This window comes from Ruditapes philippinarum, unplaced genomic scaffold (assembly GCF_026571515.1).
Source record: "Ruditapes philippinarum isolate M1 unplaced genomic scaffold, ASM2657151v2 ctg704_1_1_1_1, whole genome shotgun sequence".
NCBI lineage: Eukaryota > Metazoa > Mollusca > Bivalvia > Venerida > Veneridae > Ruditapes > Ruditapes philippinarum.
In genome coordinates, this window is record NW_026866901.1 from 39435 (window position 1) to 61887 (window position 22453).

General features: G+C 34.0%; 1 protein-coding gene across 1 annotated transcript; it reads left to right on the plus strand.

The window, feature by feature from the left end:
- Window positions 1-3454: 3454 nt before the first annotated feature.
- Window positions 3455-21563, plus strand: LOC132734146 (uncharacterized). The gene is made up of 10 exons (XM_060720861.1): window positions 3455-3601; window positions 5970-6136; window positions 6276-6534; window positions 8139-8289; window positions 16626-16899; window positions 17385-17510; window positions 17829-17913; window positions 18189-18353; window positions 18932-19096; window positions 19635-21563. Exons 2-10 carry the CDS (start codon window positions 6037-6039, stop codon window positions 19819-19821), a joined length of 1512 nt encoding a protein of 503 aa, XP_060576844.1. The 5' UTR covers window positions 3455-3601; window positions 5970-6036; the 3' UTR covers window positions 19822-21563.
- Window positions 21564-22453: the final 890 nt, after the last annotated feature.

Sequence of the window (22453 nt, forward strand, 5' to 3'; positions counted from 1 at the left end):
GTTTAAATACGAAAGCGATCAAAAGGATTCCATCAAATGTATTTCACATTAACGTAAACTTAATGAAAACTTTCAAATATGTTGAAAAGTGGATATACAAATGTCTGTGAAAAATATACTAAGGTACAAGGCGTAAAATCCAAAGCTTACACTTTGTATTTATCGTCTGCAAACGGCAAAAGTTTGAATACTCGCATTTCAATGTCCTGGAGTGGTTCTTGCTGTTTCTCTGCTGGTACAAGAAACAGGTTGGCAATAGCTAGGTTATAAGCAGGTATTGATACATTATATGAGCCGCGTCACGACAAAACCAACATAATGGCTTTGCGACCAGCATGGGTCCAGACGAGCCTGCGCTTCCGCGCAGTCTGATCAGGATCCATGCTGTTCGCTTACAGACCCTATAACAAGTAAAGAAATTGATAGCGAACAGCATGGATCCTGATCAGACTGCGCGGATGCGCAGGCTGGTCTGGATCCATGCTAGTCGCAAACCCATTATGTTGGTTTTGTCGTGACGCGGCTCATATATTGCACTGTCGTCTCTGCGCTGACCAATTCTTTGTTTGTTGTTGACATCGTCAGTCGTAACAATGCTCTTATAAGAAACTTATGGATACAAATTAAAATGGTTGATGTCGTGTTGATAAATACATCAGTATTCATTCGGCATCAGGACCTTGATAATTCATCAAATTCAGTTCTTTTTATAACTGAGTGAATCTTCAGTTGCTGTTTCTGGTGATATGAATTGACCAATGCATTATGTTGTATCCCAATTTATTCTTAAGAAACATATGTAAGTATTAGAATTTTTGCTGAAAGATGAGAAACATACTGGGAATAAAAGAAAACAAAAAAAATCATCTTTTCTTTAACCATGAATTTTCGTTAAATCATTTCACAAGTAGCCTAGTCAACAGTCCTAAGTTTTCGATTTTTAAACATGTCTGATTTTTCTATCATTCAATTATTTCGTCATCATTTATTCAATTTAGAATGTGTTGGTGTCTGAAAGGGGACAACGAATATTTAAAAATAGATGTGTATTGCCATATCATAATTATAATTAAAGGTCATTGTATACACACACCGGTCTTTCAAATATCGACAGACCGGTTAACACTATGAATTAAAACTTTCTTTGTAAAAAAATCTCCTATCCAAAGCGTGCAATTTCAAACTGAAAGTATATTATCACCTATAAAGTTAAATTTATACATATATACCATATGCAATCTCATGCAATGTCTATAAATTTTGTGAAGTGGCAAATAGTGTGACGTGAATTTACATGTGTTACGAGGCACCGGATAAAATGTGTGTTATATATACTTATTTCTCAACAATTATGTTGACTATTTATTTGCTAATAGGTATAGCTATAGATTTACAATACAATTTATTTACGCATTTTTACAACAAGTATCTCAATGTCTGGTCCGTGATTATAAGGGATCTGGATTCTTAAAATGCCTTTTTTGTGACAATCTTGACCACAAAGCTATAAAGGCATCTTTTGTGTTTTTGCTAAAAGCTTTTTTTATATGATACACTTTTTACCTTCTGTAAGGAGGTACGTGCTCTTTTTGCCTTACGTAGATTGTGCATGCGCAGGAATACTGCTTTCCGGTCGATTTTACATAGCAGCGGAGAGCGTCGTAAAAGGGTCTGTAAAAAATCTTTATACATATAACTAAATTGGCATGTTTATAATCAACATCACTTCCGCGTCATTACTTATTTCACGGTAATGGCATATTTTTATGTGACCAGTGTTAAAATTGGTCAGAATTGACATATTTTATTCAAACACCTAAACAACAAAGTTTTTGTGCAAAATATTTTAAATCTATAGATTTTTACGTAAAACAGAACAACATTTTACAAACTTCTGCAAAAAACAATATAGTCCGTTAAATTTGTGCAGACGTCTTTTTTCAGAAACAATCATCATTTTCTAAATGTTCTTGTTTGTTGAAAAAATAAATTTTGAGTTACAATGTAAAGAAACTTTTAATATTTAAAATTATGCAAAATAACATGTAGAAATTTTAACTGAAACATGAAAAAACTGAAATGTAACACAATAACCACGATTTTAATGATGACATACTGTTTTCAAAATGGCCGACATATTCATTAAAGTTGAATTCAAATGACCGAATATATTGTTAATTATTTCCTTGTGTCATATACAGCAGAAAATATCTATATGTTATAGATTATGACAATTTTTGTACCATAAGTTTCAGGTGTTGTTTTCTTTCTGGTTAGAGGTGCACAGTATACATACATAGTTTATATCAACGTCACGATAATTACAAACGGCGTTACGCGCATTAATTATGATAATAATGTACTAAATGACCCCAAGGACGTTGCCAACTTTGACTCTGTCAAATTGGAAGCTATGTACAGTGTAGTTTAGTTTTGAAGACGAGTCAATGAAACCTCGGTCAATGACCACTTGGACATGCGAGCAGTTCACATATACAGAAGCAGTACCCGCGTATTTCGTCTAAACGCTTGATTTTTTCTTGCATTCTTCAAAAATTGATATAAAATCAGGCAGATGCATAAACCATACAAAATCTTAGAAGTGTCAGTTCGGTAGTACGTATAAAAAAATTCATTTTAATTCACTTTCACCTGTGTGTTGTCAAAACGCGACCTTGCTAACTTTGGGGGATTCCGTCCTTGCGCGCATGCGCAAAAATACATGTGAGGCGTCTTAAGAGATATCTACTTACACCACCTGTGTCCAGATAGGTTGGCAGTGCGACGAAAATCTGTTTAATTATCAGAATTTTTATCTATATTACTATATTAAATAATTTTATGACTTTGCTGAGTAAAATATTATGCATACAAGCATGCCATTACATGTGAACACAGATATATTTAGCTCCATGGAATGAATGAGTTGGGCCCGGGTAATATGGTACCGGGTAATAGATATCAGCGTTTAGTCTATGTTCTAACTCCTGAATTACATCTATTTACCTCTGGGAAAATGGTCTCTTCAACAATTATAAATGAAAATTAGGTCTGATATATCAACATTGTATAATAATAATGGGCTATATTTTATGTACGAGAACTACTTCTCTTCATACAAAATAATGGTTAATTTCGGTACCCCATATGAGGCCTCATAACTAATAGTTATTCTATGTTTAGAACATAATGGAATTTCCATAATTTGTGTGAAGGGCCGAATTTTGATGTGTAACGTTCAATTTTTTGGTGAGTGAGCGTAATAAAAAATAATTTTAAGTAGATCTATTCTCTAACTACGATTTTTGTACGGTAACTGCTCGCATGCTATTTACTTCAGTATAGCGCCATTTTGTCTTATTTTAGGTTATGAACACTTCTGTAACTACACTACTGTACCGTATTATGTTTTGATACCTTATTTCTAATTGTAGACACAAGAATATTAAAGGAATAAAGAAGGTACGAAACGTAATGAGTTCTTTACAGTATAATGTTATAGAACCGTGTGCAAAGCTAGGATTTCCCACTTTATCGTGCCGTGTGCAAAGCCATTCATTTACACAGCTTGGAAGAGCGTGGAAGCAGTTTTGCGGAAAGGGTGAGATTTCTTATTATAGAATTAATGTCTTCATTTTATTTTAGCTGCTTATTTGAAAACAAATACTTAACTAGTTTATGTCGTTGTCAGCATATCAGTAGTAATTGGTTATAGTTTAATTAATTAAAATGAAATAAATGTGGAAATTCGGCATGGTCTGGTAAAATGATTATGGTGGGTGGGGTAAATAGCATGAAACTTTGTGGTTTATTTTTAAACATGCCGAGATAATAATTGGTTGTGTTTTTTGGGAGAAATGTTGCTTTAATAAATTTCTGAAACATCGCCGCTGTACAAATTATTATGGCGTAACCATTATTTTGGCCAAGTTGCTGGTCACGTGGTTACACTACCCACGTGGTTAGAGAAACGCAAGCGCGGATAATAAATAAATTTTAATGCGGAAAGGAAAATATGGTTATTTTGAAATGAGCTTTGATCAGCCAGTGTAGCCATCAAATTTAAATGTAAATCAGCAAAATTATAAACTAATTGAATACATCAACTTTTCCTAAAAGATCTAGACTTTGATTAGAGAGCATTTGTTGACGGATTTTTCTACATTAGAATAGATCTACGTATATCCACAAAAATTCTGTGCATTTATTCATTCTTTTATCAAGAGGTTGTAAATACACCATTTATGATATTTTGAGACTGGCTCTATTGTAATGTTGGTAGAAATATTGTCCCACTTTCTTAAACTATTTAATTCACAATTTCTCATTAATAAGAATTGAGCTAACCAAATTTATACTACATTTTAGCAAATGTTCATAATGCTGTGATATTTATGGGCAATACACCCATAAACACTTTTCATATTAACTGCCTAAATAACCGAGGTACATCGAGTGAAAAAATAAGAGTTGTTTCCCTTATCTTCGAGTAAAATCGATATGTCTAATGCTAAAACAATACAAATTAAGCCATTTTTAAACCGCTAGTTTGTTGTGATTAAATGTCCGATTTTAAAAATTATTACATCAATGGAAAGCTTGGGATCTTAACTTTGTCACAGTATATAATTTTTCATATCTTTTGACACCAAAGTATTTAAATTAATTGTTAAACCTACCATATGCCAAACTATTTTACATATGATTTATACAGTGAGATACGCAACTGGTTATCTTTACTCGAAAACCTACTGATAAGAATAGCCTGTCGTCTGCTAGTTGGGGAAAGTGTTTATTGGTGTATTGATAACATTGGTACATGAATAAGCAGCAAGGAGAATGTTATTTTATTTGGCTAATTGGGATTGAATTATCATTTGTTGAAGATTCTATTGGGTATTCTTCTAATAGTACACTAGAGGATCATAGTAAAAATAACCTTAATTTCAGGGAAAGTATCTTAACACTACAAAATATTGCTGTGGTGAGCCGCATGAATGACAACTATTGTCTTTATGTATTTTGTGTGGTAAATTCAGCCTTTGCAAACCATTTTGATTTTTGGGGGAAAGTACCTTGTCCAGTTTGGGAGACTTTGTATTGTAATTTGTAAATTTGGAGAAATATGTACCTTCCGACTCTTTGGCACAATCTTTTGAATGGAAGTGTATCTATTGTGAGTAATAAGATTGTCATTAAAATGTGAGGAAACAACTTCTGTAATGATACAAAAGGATCTCTGCAAATTTGCCAGTATGGAAATTGGAAATTTTAGGTTGATTGAGATATGTCTGCTATTGAGAATAGGTCTAGTTATGGCTATATCCTGGATTAGACCCCTGGGTCTAAACCAGGAGTATATATAAGGTTCATTTCTTATTCTTTAGTGTATTATATACAAGTTTTACACCTGAAAAATACAAGGGATCTAATCCAGGCGATTGCCGTATGGTCCACTATGTTAATGTAATTTAAAGTTTCATCCACAATCAGTTTCACAGAATTGTCTTGCAATCTTTTATTTAATTTTTACCAAATTGTCAAATAATTATGCTGGTTTGAAGATGTAGTCCTTAAAACCAACAACTGGAGTATATGAACATTGCAAGTTGAATGAAATTAACATTTTTGAATAAGTATTCAGAGAAATGAAGTTGAACATTTAGCAGTTGGCAGGGACGGATGCAGTACAGGGAACCAGTAAAGGCAGTTATAGGACATATGAATGTTTTAATGGAAAAAGTGCAGATTGATTTCAGTTGACAGCAGTGGTGAAACATGTATGAAGACGACCAAGTTATGTGTTGTATTCTGTGTATTTTGGCAAGTGAAATACGCTCTTGCTCCTGTCATGTCTTCCCATATGGAATTTGTGACCTGGGCAAAGTGTTGGAGCTTGAACTTTGTTTGTGTAAACTTTACCTATGTTTTGAGTGGCTTTTGACACTGCAATTGCTTGTGTGCTGTAGGTGAAGTTGAGAGATATAAAGTTGAGATCAGAGTTGAGATTAAGCGTAGTAGAATCAAGTTATCATCATGAGCGATAGAGAATGTTACAATTGTGGTCAAACCGGACACATATCTAGAGATTGTCCGGAAGAGAGGCAAAGAGGTGGTGGAGGAGGAGGAGGCCGCAGTGAGTATTTTTTAATGCAATTTAATCTTTGATTTTGTTTATATTTAATAACAATTGCTAAAAGTAAATGTACATCTGAAATTTCACTGAAATGGCTTCGATAAATGATGAATAAATTTAAGGTAACTTCATGTTTCAGGGGGTGGTGGTGGTGGTGGTGGCAGTATGACCTGCTACAACTGTGGTGAAGCTGGACACATGTCGAGAGAATGCTCTAAGGGTAGTAGTAGAGGTGGTGGTGGTGGCGGCGGAGGTGGTCGATCATGTTACAATTGTGGAGGTTCTGGCCATCTTGCTCGTGATTGTGACCAGCAGTCAAAGAGTGGTGGTGGTGGCGGCGGTGGATATAGGCGTGGTGGTGGTGGTGGAGGAGGTGGTGACAACAGGGAGTGTTACAAGTAAGTCAGTTAAATCTTTTATTTTATCAATCCAGGGTGCATTTACCAAAGGGGGTTGCAGCAGTGCCAGTTCTCTGTATTAGGGTCAGTTGTAACTAGGTCTAGACATGGACAAAGTATGGCATTTACTATATTTGAACTGTAATGTTGCTCACTTGGTAGCCAGTAAATTTGCCTCTGGTAACTTTTTTATCCCAATGGAACTTTGAAAAAGAAGATAAAACATGCTTAAATTGGTTGGTTCAGGCTTGGATTTGTGAATCCTGCCCATGTTCAGTAGGTTAGTTCAGGTCACAAGATATTGTGTACTTTTTGTTGGATCAATGACCTTAAAAAACTAGTTTAGAGACATTGCTCATGGCCAGCTTCTATTGATTTTGATGTCATTGACTAAATTTCTTACTTGATACAGAGATAGTCAATAGGTTTACCTTTGTGAAATTTAGCAGTGGCATGTCAAGAAGATTGTCCATACTGATTTTGAGGTAAACAGTTGAATTCAGTGACATTTGGTTGGTTACTTACCAAATTTAAAGTAGACTTATTTCCCCAATTGAATTGGAAAATAATTCCCAATGGGGGCCAAAAAAATCAAATGTTATTCTTTGAAAAATTGAACTGTTCTTGTTTTATTCCTATTAGAAAGTGACAGTTGTTTCATAAGTGATTTTTCTCACTTAATTGGAAAGAGGCCTAAGCCTCTTTGAGAAAAATTATTGCTAAAATTGCTATTTTGGAAAGTAAAGAAACATGTTTTTTAAGTTCAGATTTTTTTGGGAAAACTGCATGATTTTAAAGAAAATTTTAATTGGGAAGAGGCCTTTTTTTGGAGTCTGTTATATAAGCTGGAAAATCACTGTTCATACACATGTTAAAAAATTTGCAGTACAGGGCAGTTTATTAACATTCTGATTTTTGAAACTTCCAAAATGTTGAAAAAATTTCCCACTTTTCCCACAATATGCCAGGGGCCTTTTCCCATAATATCTGGAAAAGAACCAGGGCTTTCAATATTCCTCAAATTGTTTGCACTTAAATTTCCCCCAATATGATCAAATTTGCACTTGAATTTCTCCCTAATTAAGAGAATAGACTTGAATTTATTGGAGAAAAAAACAGTTGCTGGATCATTTCCAAACTATTTTTAGCACCTTCGGTTTGGATAATCTTTTGCAACTTCCCAGGTATATTGATTAAAAAAAGTTGCTGACTAGCTCTAGCTCGTACATTTAATATGATGATCATTTTCCTGACTTGTTGTTTATAAGCTTGAAGATAATATCTTATGCTCTCCTGCTGTGACCTTTGTGTACATTAAACAATTTAGCACTGGACCTGTGACATAAGCCAGTGAAAAATAGTTCGGGCCAGTGAAAATTTTAAGAAAATATAGTGAAATGTATAGTAGTATAAATTCATAGACTGTATTTGTTCCATTTTGTAAGATGAAATGGAAAAGAACAGCTGAAACTTTTCATTGTTGGGTTCTTTTGCAATATATTATTTCAAGTACAATTCTTAATTTCAGAATATGTTTTTCAGTTTAGGTATAATGTGACGGTGTATTATTCTTGTTTGCAAAATTTTGTTTTTCCATATTTTAGCTGTGGCAAGACTGGTCACATCTCCCGTGATTGCAACCAGGCCAGAGGTGGTAGAGGTGGAGGCGGAGGCAGAAGCACAGAGTGTTACAACTGCAAGCAGGAGGGTCACATTGCCCGTGATTGTCCATCTGGTGGCAATAAATATGACGACTAGACCAGTGTTAATGACCCATGCCAGTTTAAAGAAATGCATTAATTGATTTTAGTGCTTGGCATGTGCAGTTTACAACATCATGGTGAATTGGAAATATTGTGACTTGCATATGGTCTCTCCCGTGAGCAGACGATTGGATCCAGACTTGAAGGCTATTCGCCATTGATGATACATTGATATATTTTAAATTTTTTTTCTTAAATTCTAGGGTGTTTTGTTTTTTGTAGACTCATGCAAATGGCGAGATTAAGTAGTAAATAAAAAAAAATTCTTGTGGACAAAAATTATCAGTTTGGCATTTTTATTCAACTTTGGTGAAATGGTTGAAAATTTGGGTCTGGTTATGTGGATTCATTAAATCTCGCCACTTGGGATGTAGAGAAATTACATTTGCTTTGTAAATGAAAATGTGCAATTTCTGCTCTACAAAATCAATGGCAAAATTTTGGGCATTTATGAAGGTATGGTTTAAAGTGGATTTAAATGATCTTTTTTCTGCAAGATTATTTTGTTAATCAAGGTAGTTTGTAATACTATTTTGCCATGTAGGGAATGAAATTGCATATGATCATATATATATATATGTTAACATATTTACATTATTTCTACACTATTTGTATGCAAAAATAAATGATGGATTTATTTATAATTCAAAAGCAAATTTAGCAAGGTCACTGGCTCTTACTAGGCTTTATTTTTCCGGAATTAACTAGTTTATGTGCTTTGACAAGAAAAATGTAAACAAATATTTTACCAATGACAATAGTTTGCCTCATTTTCATCAAGATGTTAAAAAAAAGTTCAGTGTATTAACCACCAAGTAATAAGCAATCATTCAATAATCGGGTTTTCAACGAAAAGTGGTTTTATAGTCGTTTAATTTATGACATTGGCATATTCTTTTGTTCACTTGCATAACAATTAGTGTAGAAATAGTGGCCCCGATGACCGGAAGGTGATGTTGAAGAGAAGGTTGACAGCTTAGATGAAGAGAAATGTTAGGGAAAGGATTTTTTGAAGGGTAGCTGTAACCTGACTAAGATTTATATGAAGTTTTGGATGGGACTTGTTGCCATTGCTTTAATCAAATATAAAGTTGACACGAGATACAATTGATTGTATGAGTTCTGGTAATGTACCAGGTATAAAGGGATTGGTCGTTTTAGGGTTGACCAGTCAAAACTGTTGTAATGAACTCTCGATGAGTGTCAAAGGGTAGTTTGTGATAGTTCATATTTTGCTCATTTCATTATATCACAGCAGTTCATGGGTTTTTGTGAAGAATATTGATACATAGAATTTGTGGTGTTAGAGGTAAAGGATATTATTATATCCAAATGATGCATTTGTGCAGAGTTTTGTTAAAATTTGACAGTAGATGGTAATTTTTGTTTTTACCTGTTTTTATTTTATATTTAAAAATGAGAAAAAAAGTTAAGCGTGATATAGAGGCAGAGAAGTTGTCCACATACACTTGACCAGACTGTGTTCAAAGTGAAATGATTTCATAGAATATTTTTGAGTTTATAAAGAGGATAACAAGATGTGTGGACAACTAGATCTGCAGTGTATTATCTCTAAAGGCAGCTCACATTTCAAGGTTTAGGAAGGGGATATTGTTGTACAGTATATCTATCTGTAGTTTATTTGATGCTTTTGTTGTGTTGCTTATGTTGAAGATTTTTTAAAAGTACCAAATTGTCAAATATCGTTTTCAAAAGTATGCATTGAAATTCTAATTATATTTACATTTTGGAATATTGTATTTTAAATTTTTTTTTTTTTTTTTAAAGACCAGCTTTTTATAGAAAACATTAAGGCTTTAGTATGTTTTCTGTTCCATTTAAAAATCTAGATTGTTTATTGGTGCATTATACGATATTTTTAGGTTAACATTTCCAAGAAATAATTGTCATTCAATTTGCCATGTAAGATGTAATCAGTTTTAAAAAAATAAACTAATGCTATAATACATTGTTGTTGTTGCTGCTGTTGTATTATATGGTCCAAGTACAGTCTTCAATTTCACATTTTAGCCCAAAGTTGTTGACATATCATATCACTGATCGCATGTCCTGCAAAAAGTTAACTTCAGTTGAACATTTTTCCAAAATTGTCTGGTTCCAATCCAATAAAAAATTGAAATAATCCCTAGGGCAGACTGATTATTATACCTCCAAAACGAAGTTTGTGGGGTATATAGTAGTTTATCTGTGGTCGGTCCAGCGGTCTGTTGCATTTTCTTTTTCCGGAGCACAAGAACCAGAAATCCATCTTCACTAATTACAGATTTATTGCTCTTTGTTACTTTTTTTTGTCCGCAGCATAACTTGAGAATTGGAAACAACTTCATACAATGGTCAAGCACAATAAGAGGCAGTGCAGTGCACAAGAACCAATACTGTCTTAAAGTAATTACAGAGTTATTGGCTTTTGTTACTTTTCCATTGAATTTTGTGCGGAGCAGAACTTGAAGACTAATAGTTGGAATTCAATACAACTTCATACAATGATGAAGCATATTGAGAGGAAGTGCAGTGCACAAGAACCATAACTCTTTCTTGACTAATTACAGAGTTATTGCACTTAGTAACTTGTCTGGATCATAACTTGAAAATTACTAGTTGGAATTCAAAACGACATAATACTATCGTCAAGCACATTAAGAGGAAGTGCAATGCACAAAAACCATAATACCATTTTGACAAATTACAGAGTTGTTGCTCTTGAATACTTTTCCTTTTCTGAAGCATAACTTGAAAAGTACTGGTTTGAATTCAAAACAACTTAATACAATGGTCAAGCACAATAAAAGGAAGTACAGTGCACAAGAACCATAACTCTGTCCAAATTATAGAGTTATTGCCCTTTGTTACTTTTCCATTGCTTTTTTCTTGTTCAGAGCATAACTTGAAAACTACTAGTTGGAATTTCATACAATGGCAGTGATTTTCCTGCTTATATAACGGACTCCGATCCCAATTGAAATTTTCTTAAAAATCGTGCAGGTTACATAAAGCTGCTTTTTTATACCCCCAAAAACGGGGTTATATAGGAGTCACCCGGTGGTCGGTCCAGCAGGCCGTTGCATTTTCTTTGTCCGGAGCATAACTTGAAAACTATAGTTGGAAATCAATATAACTTCATACAATGGGTCAAGCACATTGAGAGGAAGTGCAGTGCACAAGAACCATAACTCCATCTTGACTAATTACAGAGTTATTGCCCTTTGTTACTTTTCCTTGTCCAGAGCATAACTTGAAAACCACTGGTTGGAATTCAAAACAACTTCGTTCATACAATTGTCGGAAGTGCAATGCACAAAAACCATAACTATCTAAAGTAATTGCAGAGTTATTGCCCTTTGTTACTTTTCCATTGCTTTCTTTTGTCCTGACCATAACTTGAAGACTAATGGTTGGAATTCAATATAATTTCATACAATGGTCAAGCACATTGAGAGGAAGTGCAGTGCACAAAACCATAACTCCATCTTGATTAATTACAGAGTTACTGCCCTTTGGTACTTTTCTTGTCCAGAGCATAACTTGAAAACTACTGATTTGAATTCAAAACAAAACCATAACTCCATCTTGATTAATTACAGAGTTACTGCCCTTTGGTACTTTTCTTGTCCAGAGTATAACTTGAAAACTACTGATTTGAATTCAAAACAACTTCATACAATTGTCGAGCACAATGAAGGGAAGTGCAGTGCACAAGAACCATAACTATCTAAAGTAATTACAAGAGTTACTGCCCTTTGATGCTTTTCCTTGTCCAGAGCATAACTTAAAACATACTGGTTGGAATTCCAAAAAACTTCATACAATGATCAAGCACAATTAGAGGAAGTGCAGTGCACAAAAACTATAACTATGTCCAGAGTAATTAGAGTCATTGCCCTGTGTTACTTTTCCATTGCTTTTTTCTTGTCCAGAGCATAACTTGGAAACTACTAGTTGGAATTCAATACTATTTCATACAATGGTCAAGTAGATTAAGAGGAAGCACAGTGTACAGAAATCATAACTCTTTCTGGACTAATTAAAATTTTTTTGCCTTTTGTTACTTTTTATTGTCCAGTGCATAACTTGAAAATTAATAGTTTGAATTCAATGAAACTTTATACAATGGTCAAGGGCAGTGAGATGGAGTGCAGTGCAAGAACCATAACTATTTGGACTAATTACAGTTATTGCCCTTTGTTACTTTTTTGTCATGTGCATAACTTGAAAACTTGTGGTTTGAATTCAATACAACTTCATACAATGGTCAAGTGCAATGAGAGGAAGTGCAGTGTACAATAACCATAACTCCATCTTCAGTATTTATAGAGTTATTGCCCTTTGTTCCTTTTCCTGGTTTTTCAAGAACCACAACTATCTTTAGTTGCCCACAACCATAACTGTATTTCAATTGTTTTACAAGTTATTCTGTTACTAGTAACATCCTCATTCCGAAGCAGTCTTGCGGGGGTATTAATCACATTTAGTGATAGTTCTAGTTACTTTTTAGCAATAATTTTTCCCAAAATCAAGAGGTTTAGATGCATGGTCCAGCAAAAACCCCAGGCCTCCCCCCCCCACCCCAGTACTAATATACTTGCTGTTACAGCTTCATGGTGCACTATTGGCCACAATATATTTGTCAAACAGTTGACGCTTAATGACGATGCTGTAACTGTAAAAAACTGTACCCTTGGATTAGTTGGGAAGAACCCAAAATATTCTTAGTTCTAGAGTAAGTATTAAAACAATAGTTTGTAGATTTTAGAAAAAAAAATAACCTGTTTAGTTGATAATTGGCAAGACTGCTCCCATCTGCCAGAAAAATCTGCTTTGATGAATGAGGTCAGTATGATGAAAATAGATGCATCAAAGTGAATGCCCAGAAGCCAATGTCCATTCACTGCAAATATTGGAATAATCTACATTAAAGATAAGAATCTCTAATCAATTTATCTGTCAATAAATGCTGCATTACAGCTCAATACTAGTACTTTTGGATGCAGGGCTTTTTTTGCTCAGGGTGAGCTTTTAGGATCATTGATTGTCCGTCCACATTTGTTAACACTCAAGCGGTCACATTTTTGCCTCAGTCATCATCAAAACTTTTAGGTAATTGCTGGGATGAGTTCGAACATGGGTCATCTCTGATTAAAAAACAAGGTCACAAAATAGAAAGATCTTGTTAACACTAGCGACTACAGTTTTGATCCAAATATCCTGGAAATTGGTCTGAAAGTTTTTGATGATTTCTTGGTCTAGTTCGAATATGGGTCACCTGGGGTCAGAAACTAGGTCACACTGCCCAAATATGGAAAAACCTTGTTAATACTCAAGTTGTCACATTTTTGACTCAATTGTCATCAAACTTGGTCGGGATGCTTTTCTAGGTAATTGCTCGGATGAGTTTGAACATGGGTCATCTCGGATGAAAAACTAGATCACAGGAGCTTAAAATAGAAGACTTGTTAACACTAGTGGCTACTGTTTTGATCCCAATTTCCTGGAAATTTGTCTGAAAGTTTGTTTTGATGATTTCTAGGTCAAGTCAGAATATGGGTCACCTGGGGTCAAAAAATAGCTCACACTGCCCAAATACAGAAAAGCTTGTTAACACTAGTGGTCACATTTTTGACACTGACAAACATCCTGACCAAGTTTGATGACAACTTAGTATATGTAATTGGTCAGATGAGTTTGATGGGTCAGGGCCCTCTTTTCAGAAATGAGGAAACCTATAATATCGTCGTTATTAAAAAAATGTTTTCCTTTTCCTATTGCTCACTGCTAAGATTCAGGTAATAAATTACACAAGCAAAATGATTGTTTCTAAAGAAAATGTTTTTAATATGTATAAAATTGGTAACCTACCCCACCCACTTTAAACACTTCTTTGACCATTTTCCTTTATAAATAGCCTTATTCAAAATATCCCTTAAATTTACAACAATGAAGGGCTTTTTCTGTTTGCCTTAATTTTCTTAAAGATATATTTGTTGATCTTGCAAAATATGAAACACTTGCAGTGTTGTTTTTATTTTATTAAACTTTGGAAATATCTGGTATAGTACTCCCCGCGGGTACTGCATCCTTGCCCATTCCGATGTAATCAGAAAATTTGTTTCTTTTCACATTGAATGCCAGCAAATACTGTTTCCACCATTAAAATGAAAGTGGAAGTGCTGCTGTTTTGTGTCGTTTAAAAGGCGACATATAGGGGTTACTTTTGTCGGCGGCGTCTGTGTCGGCGTCCCCTATAGCTTGTCCAGAGCATAACTCGGTCACTATAAGTCTGATTGACTTTAAACTTGGTATGCATGCTTCTTTCAATAACCCAAAGTGCAGTGCACAAGAACCAGTACTCTGCTTTTCTTAATTTTTGAGTTATTGCCCTTTGTTAATTTTCATACTTTTAATTTTGTCCACGCCATTTCTCTTCAACTATATATGGACTTGAAACTTCATAGGATGATAGAACTCATTAAGAAGAAGTGCAGTGCACAAGAGCTCGTACTCTGCACTTCCTAATTTTTGAGTTATTGCCCTTTGTTAATTTTCATACTTTATTTTTGTCTGGGCCATTTCTCCTAATGTATAAAAGCCATGGACTTGAAACTTCATAGGATGATAGATCTCATTGAGAAGTGCAGTGCACAAGAACCGGTACTCTGCATTTCTTATTTTTTGAGTTATTACCCTTTGTTAATTTTCATACTTTTATTTTTGTCCGGGCCATTTCTCCGAAAGTATAAAAGCTATGGACTTGAAACTTCATAGGATGATAGATCTCATTAAGAAGAAGTGCAGTGCACAAGAACCGGTTTTCTGCATTTCTTATTATTTGAGTTATTGCCCTTTGTTAATTTTCATACTTTATTTTGACCAGGCCATTTCTCATAATATTTCAAAGCTATGGACTTGAAACTTAATAGGATGGTATATCTTATTGATAAGAAGTGCAGTGCAAAGAAACTGCTGCTCTGCACTTCTTATTTTTTGAGTTATTGCCCTTTGTTAATTTTCATGTCCTGGCCAATTCTCCTAAACTATATTGTTCACAAGGCGACACATCCAACTCGCAGAGTTCTAGTTGTGAATTTGAATAGAAATTTTTTCATCTCATGGATAGGAAAATCCAAAGCTGCCCATTGTGTTTTGAAAATACTTCTTTATTTTACCCCATACTTAACGGTAAAACTTATTATTTCATGTTCTGACAAGTGAAGGTTGTCTGCTGAAACTGTAGTGACATCATATTCTGTAACAAAAAGTTATACTGAAGCAAAAAGGGCCATTATTAATTAACATACCACGGTATCATAGTGCTCTCCGTTTAAGCTCCCATTTAAAACATGGCTGACTGACCATAGATGTTTCTAATTTAAATCATAGAGTTACTCTATGAATGTGTATTTTAAAGTCTAGATGCGACAGCTAAACACAGTACAAGAAAATAGTAAATACAAGTTCTTTTTATTTGTACAATTTGCTGGAAATAATAAGAACAATGGTACTATAGGGGGCCAATCTATCATATTTGCTATTAAATTTGGCAATATTTAGCAAATAAATACCTACAATAATTATATTTATTACAATCAAACACTTTTCATCTATAAGTGATAATGTTAAAAAGAAAAATGAAAAAAAAAAAGTTGCCCCTTCTGGGGTTTGAACCCATGCCCCACAGTTTCAATGCAGTCTAGCCTATTTGAATACTCTTCAAAGTGGAGGTAATGCATTAGGAGTGGTCTCCCTTAAGCTTGATTATTAAGAAGTTGAAGAAAATACAGTTTGAACATTGTTTCTCCCTGTGAAATACTGAAATATTTCAGATTCAACATTTAGGTGAATATGATTTATTTAAGGCTTGGATATTTTTCAAAGTGAAATATTGGAAGGAGATGGTTTTATACCATTCATGTTATGTTGTGAATTGTGATTGTAAAAAACAAACTGTTAATATTTTTTGAAAATGTTGAAACCATTTACCAGCTTGATTTATGTGATTGATTGCCTTTGCATTTTAAGAATTTGGAATAGTCCCTACAAGGGGATTTCATTATCAAAATTCAAAAATAAAAGGCTTTGACTTAATAGACTGGAAAACGTAGATAACGTAATGCAGACAGTTTAAAATGAATCTTGTGAGATAACATTGTAAAGGAATGCTGTACATGAATGACCTTGAGTATAAAAGTTTTATCTTGTAAGATAATAAGACAGCTTTGCAATGTTGTGTAAACATTCATAATCATTCCTGTGTAAGATAATATACGAGTGGTTTTTGAAGTTTTTCAATCAGATCGTTATAAACTATTACAGGTGAAGGAGAGGAGAGGTGGTGTGGTTTGGAGGAGAGTAGAGCAGAGCAGATTTGACTGGAGGAGGAGAAGTTTTTGGAGGTTGAGTAAAAAGGGGAACGGGATACAGGAAGTTGTTGGTTTTAAGAGGAGTAGATTATTGGACGTGGAGATTGTAGCAAAGATCAAGATGTCTGACACTACATGTTATAAGTGTGGAAAGAAGGGGCATTTTGCAAGGGAATGTCGGTCCAGTGGGTCAAGTCGAGGTGGAGGGCAAGGGAGCAGGCAGTCAGGTACTTGTAAAAACTAGTTTTTTTGTTGGTATATATGCAGGAATTAGAAGAGTTTATACTACTTGTGGTTTAGAAAAAGGTTCGATTTTTCACCAAAAAAAACTAAGTCAAACATGTTGGATGGAATTGAGCAACCTCTAACTGAAAGCGAAGGTGATAAGTATTGTCCCTATTCTGTACATAAAAAGATAAAGCAAGATAGATATATGTGCTCAATTAATAAAGATTTACTGACTGTCAGGTATTCAAGTCATTCAGTCTGACCTTATATTAAACTGCATTGTTAATGTTGTAATAAACGGTTCCACTTTCCGATTTGCCATTATCAATATAGTTTCTCACTTGATGTAACAAGCCAGTGACCTCTCACTGAAACAATCATTCCTAAATTTTGAAGTAATTGATTTTATTCACCATTTTCCCATCTTTGGTCTCCCATTATTTACATTGAAGATGATGAATATATCTTGCTTTTATTTTCATAGTGAGATGCTACAAGTGTAACAAGTTTGGACATTTTGCGCGTGACTGTAAGATGGAGGGGGATAGATGTTACAATTGTAACAAGATAGGCCATATTGCCAAAGACTGTGATAAGGAAATCGATGAAGGTAAGTGATTGTGCATTATTAGAAAATAGAAAGTGCAACACTACTGTATTCCAAAACTACTGTATTCCAAAGTTTAGAGTTTTCATTTTTGTTTCTCCATTGTCCTGTTACTAATGTAAAGATTGTAAATTGATTTAAATTGACTATGTTGATTATTTTTTACTTTGACAAAGTGAGAAGTCCTTGAAAAAATATTTTTCATTTAATTATAATATATTTTGTTACTGTTATATTTAGGCGGTGCTGTAACAAATATTGTTAAACTGAAAATTTCTTGTTCAAATTCCCTATTTAAAGTAGTGTTCAATTTGCTTTTAGCAGGGATATGCTACAATTGTGGAGAATCTGGACACATCCAGAAGAACTGCCCTGATGCTGATGGTGACTCCAAAACTTGTTACAGGTAATTTAGCATGTTTATTTTCAAGAAACAAATTGCAATTTATGATTCAGGCCTATTTAATTTTTCAGGAATGCCTACATGTATATTTTAGTTTACTTTCCTAAATGATCTTTATGTGCTTGGACCTTGAGCAATGTTTTATTTTAGAAAATGAATGAACCCATCTTGAGAATTCCTCCATTACAGGCATTTTTGCGTGCCATTTGAACAGCACAAATGTTGAGAAATACAGAGACACACTGTACAGTTACTGAAATTTTATCTGCTTATTTTAGATGTGGAGAAAAGGGCCATCTTGCTAGAGATTGTCCAGATGATGTCCAGGATGACCGAAAATGTTACAACTGTGGAGAGGTTGGTCATCTGTCCCGTGACTGTACCAGTGATCGACAGTACAGTAGTAGCTCCTATAGTCGCCAGGATGATCGTAAATGTTACAAGTAAGAACCAGTATACTGATGGTAATATTTTCTGATGTTAGTGATAGTGAGAGGGTTAAGAAACAAAAAAGTTAAGTGTTGCTGGCTCAGTTTGATTTAGTGTTCATGTAGGAAGGCTATGAATGCAAGCTGTTGTCCACACAAGCTTAAACAGAACTCTACATGTACTGGTGTAAGGTTGATGAAATGCAGTCAATTTTTCTGGTTCATTTTAGAGGCTTGTTGAACGTAAGAAGTTAAATGTTTAAAAAATTCCTGTATGTTTACAGCATTATGAATTGATTTCACAAACACCACCTGGCAGATAATTGTGAAATTGAAGACCTTTCTCTACCATACAAAAATAGTTGTAATAGTTTGTTTAAGCAGCATAGCAAAGTACTTAACAAAAATGTATTAATTGTAAGATTGTCAGAGATGGCAAAATGCTCTCAAACTTTTATCTAACTTACAACATATTTGTCAACTCGGCTGAAATTATATTGGTAAATAGATTATGTAATAGTGGCTAATATGATGTCCATTGATACTGATATTTACATTGTTGAATATATATTACAAACTGAATCACATTTAAGGTGTGGGGAAGGTGGTCATCTTGCTCGTGATTGCCCTGATGATGAGCCACGAGAAGATACACGATCTTGTTACAACTGTGGTGAAGTTGGCCATTTGTCGAGGGACTGCCCTGATGAGAGGAAGACTGAGAGAAGGACAGAGCGTCGTTCCCAGGAATGCTACAAGTAATTCATTATATTTTGTTTCGGTTTCAAGTTGCTCTGACAATGTTGCTTGTAAATTGACACCTTATATTATAAAGGAAGATTGCTGTAACCACTTTCATAATTTAGATAAAATCGCCATGCAACATTGTCAATATGTTTACTGTAGTTTGGCGGCAGTAATGAAAGAATTTTGTGAGTGAGATTGGAACTCTTCGGTAAAAGTGTGCAAGCGTTCAGAAGTTTGTTGTTGTAACCACAAGGCAAATGTAGAACTGAAGATATTGCATCTTTTATTTGTTAATGCTTGAATTTTACGAAGTCTGGACTGTTAAATATTGAATATTCATAATAAAAGTTACAGAAATCAAATGATATATTAAATTATTTCAACACTTTAGTTATGCAAAACCTTTGCCAAGTGATTTAAGTCTTTAATTTACAGGATGACATCATTTTGAAGCTTTCTATTGGTTTCTAATGTTAACATTTGCTTAACATGGCACAATTTTATTGTTTGTGGTTTGAATTTTGCTTTACAATAACAATTAAATTACAGGTGTGGTGAATATGACCATATTGCCCGGGATTGTCCATCAACAAAGAAGGATGTAGAGTGTTATAATTGTAACAAGATGGGCCACTTTGCTCGTGACTGCCCTAAAGGTGCTGCAGAGGTCACTTGCTACAACTGTAACAAGACCGGTCACTATGCCAGGGACTGCAATGAATTTGGCGAGGATTAGACAAATAGTTGCTAAGTGGAGGGACACTGCATTCCCATATAAAGAAAGATGGGATTTGCATACCCTTTTTTTTTGAGAATTCTGAATGTTTTAGTGTAGTGTATGATTTTAATGTTTTAATTATTGTTTTGATTTGACATGTTTATATAACCAGGTAGTAAAACATGAATTTTACCTGCCGACTTAGATGAAATGGCAACATTTTCTGCTGGTTGCGGACATTTGATACAGACCATATTGATTTAGTGTATGATGGTGGAGGGGCGATTGTGATTGACTTGTGTTTTACAATTTTTCTAAAGTGCCTGTCTGTATTCCTTTTGTTTTTTTTTGTATTTTATTAAATTATGTGACATTTTTAAATCATATTTGTAGCTGATTCAGCTAATGCATCAAGACTCTGATAAGTTGCTGTTTTTTCTTTGACACATCTTCATATTGGAGGTGATCTATTCAGGAATTCATCGAAATATTTATTCACTTGTTCTCCTTTAATGTACTGCTTTGAAGAAGATGTCTGCAATTTGCCCTTTGTTTCAAAGAACTGATCACATGACCAAAGTAAATTTGGTTTGCAGATTTGAAGTAAAACGGTCATGTTTCATTTATGAATAAAATTGTGTTCAATGTTGTAATTTAAAAAAAAAGGCTTCTTGCAGACATTTCTTCTATTGTGGATCACAATGCTATGCAATGATTTTTAAAATAGCATAATGACAAATTGACTATGGTGGTTTGAGTATTTGTTGAATGTTTGCCAGATGTGTTTTAATTAATGGTAATATGCATGTTGCATATTTATTTCATGGAATTTTGTATTTTGAAGATGCAATGCTTTCATATTATTTTTTTTTAAATAAAATCATTAAAAGTTGGGCATCATTTTGTATTGTTAGGAATGTTCAAATGATAGAAGTACCATAATTGTCGGGTCCCAAAATTGGGACAAGATTACTTCATAGAAATGGGAAGTTTTTAATTTCAAGAACTAAACTGGGAGTAGGGTTAAAAAAATGGTGAATATTGGATTTTTTTATTTGTTACAAGTGGAAAAGTGTGTCAAGTGAACAGTTAAATCTCGGGGCTTTTACTAATAGAGTAATGCAAGATTTGTGTGACTTTTAAAAACTTATTTTAGAGTTTAGATGTTTAAACAGAGGGACATGTTTATGAGGAGGAGAGAGAGTGACGGAGAGGAGGTATTTTTATGAGTTGGGAGATTTTAAGGGAGTTTTAGGGTGATTAAGAAGATTTACGGTGAAGAGTAGATGTCGGTCAATGAGTTTACAGACATTGAAGAAGTGTTGTTTATGAAGTGGAGAGTGGGAAGCATTTTTACAGATGACCTGTAAACTGTATATTTTTTCATTGGTTTTAAAACCTTAGTAAGGGTCTAAAAAACCTGTTAAAATGCCTTCTTGTATTTTCTTTCATTCCAAGGCAGCTCCAAATAATCAAAGTAGGACAGGGACAGATGGTGTGTTTCAGAAGGGAGAGTGTCTCGAAAATAAATAAATATTCATAGCCATAATGCTGCAGATAAGTTTGTTAAAACTTGAATGAAATAGAACAGGTAATTTATATGCAAATGTTATGATGAGGTAACATCTTAAGCAAAAATGTATATTTCATGGTGGTTAGTTGTTAAAGATTGACTTGAACAAAAAAAATTGTTAAAGATATAAAAACAAAGGTGGATTACATATTATTTTTATATTAAATAAAGTTATGGCTAGCCAAAAGTTTTTGTTATTGTTTGGTTTTTAAAGGTACACTTTTCCAGCTTTATTGAAGGATGTATATGTAAGTTGCCCTTCTGTGGATTATTGCAAGCCTGCACAGGCACTTGAGCTTACTTGGTAGCTACATGAAATAATCAATTTTCTGGTTGAATCAAATTAACTAAGATTACAGACCACCTGGACCAGGAAAACAATTGTTAAAAAATCGCCAAAATTTGGAGGCATTCACGTTAGAAGAAAAAATGAGAAAAGTTGAACAATGGTTTCATATTGGTGCATCTTGTTTCCCAATGTTAAGTGGTCACCTGATCACAGTGGTCTAAAGCGAGCTTTTTGTAATAGCAATGTGTCTGGCATACTGTCTAAACAACATCCCCAACTACAACCAAATACTACATATAGTGATTGCCTGAGCTAGATATGAAATCTTTAAAAGTAATTTATGAACAATGCCAAGAGGCTTCGATATTTTGCATGTGAAGAAGTGGTCTGGATTATCTGAGAGAAAGTCTTTTGAGACGTTTTGTGGTCTGTTTTATCTCTGTACTGAATATAATCAAATGTGTATCAATACATTAGAATAATAAAGAAGAAATATCTGCATCAAAATACTGTTGAATATTGACTGGGAAGCATAGCCAGTTCATTATAAGGTGATAAGTGGATATATTTTGTTGACCCAGTGTAAAGGTGAGTAAAGACTTGTCATCACCGGCGCTAGTCACATAATCAAATATTTTACATAAAAATATTAAGCTACATCTTACAGTATAGAGGCATATAAAACTAATAATAAAAGTTTGGAAAACAGAACTAAAAGCATTTACAAGAATACATAACAATTTATTCATGCAAATATAACATTTATACAATGACAGAGTAATAAGTAC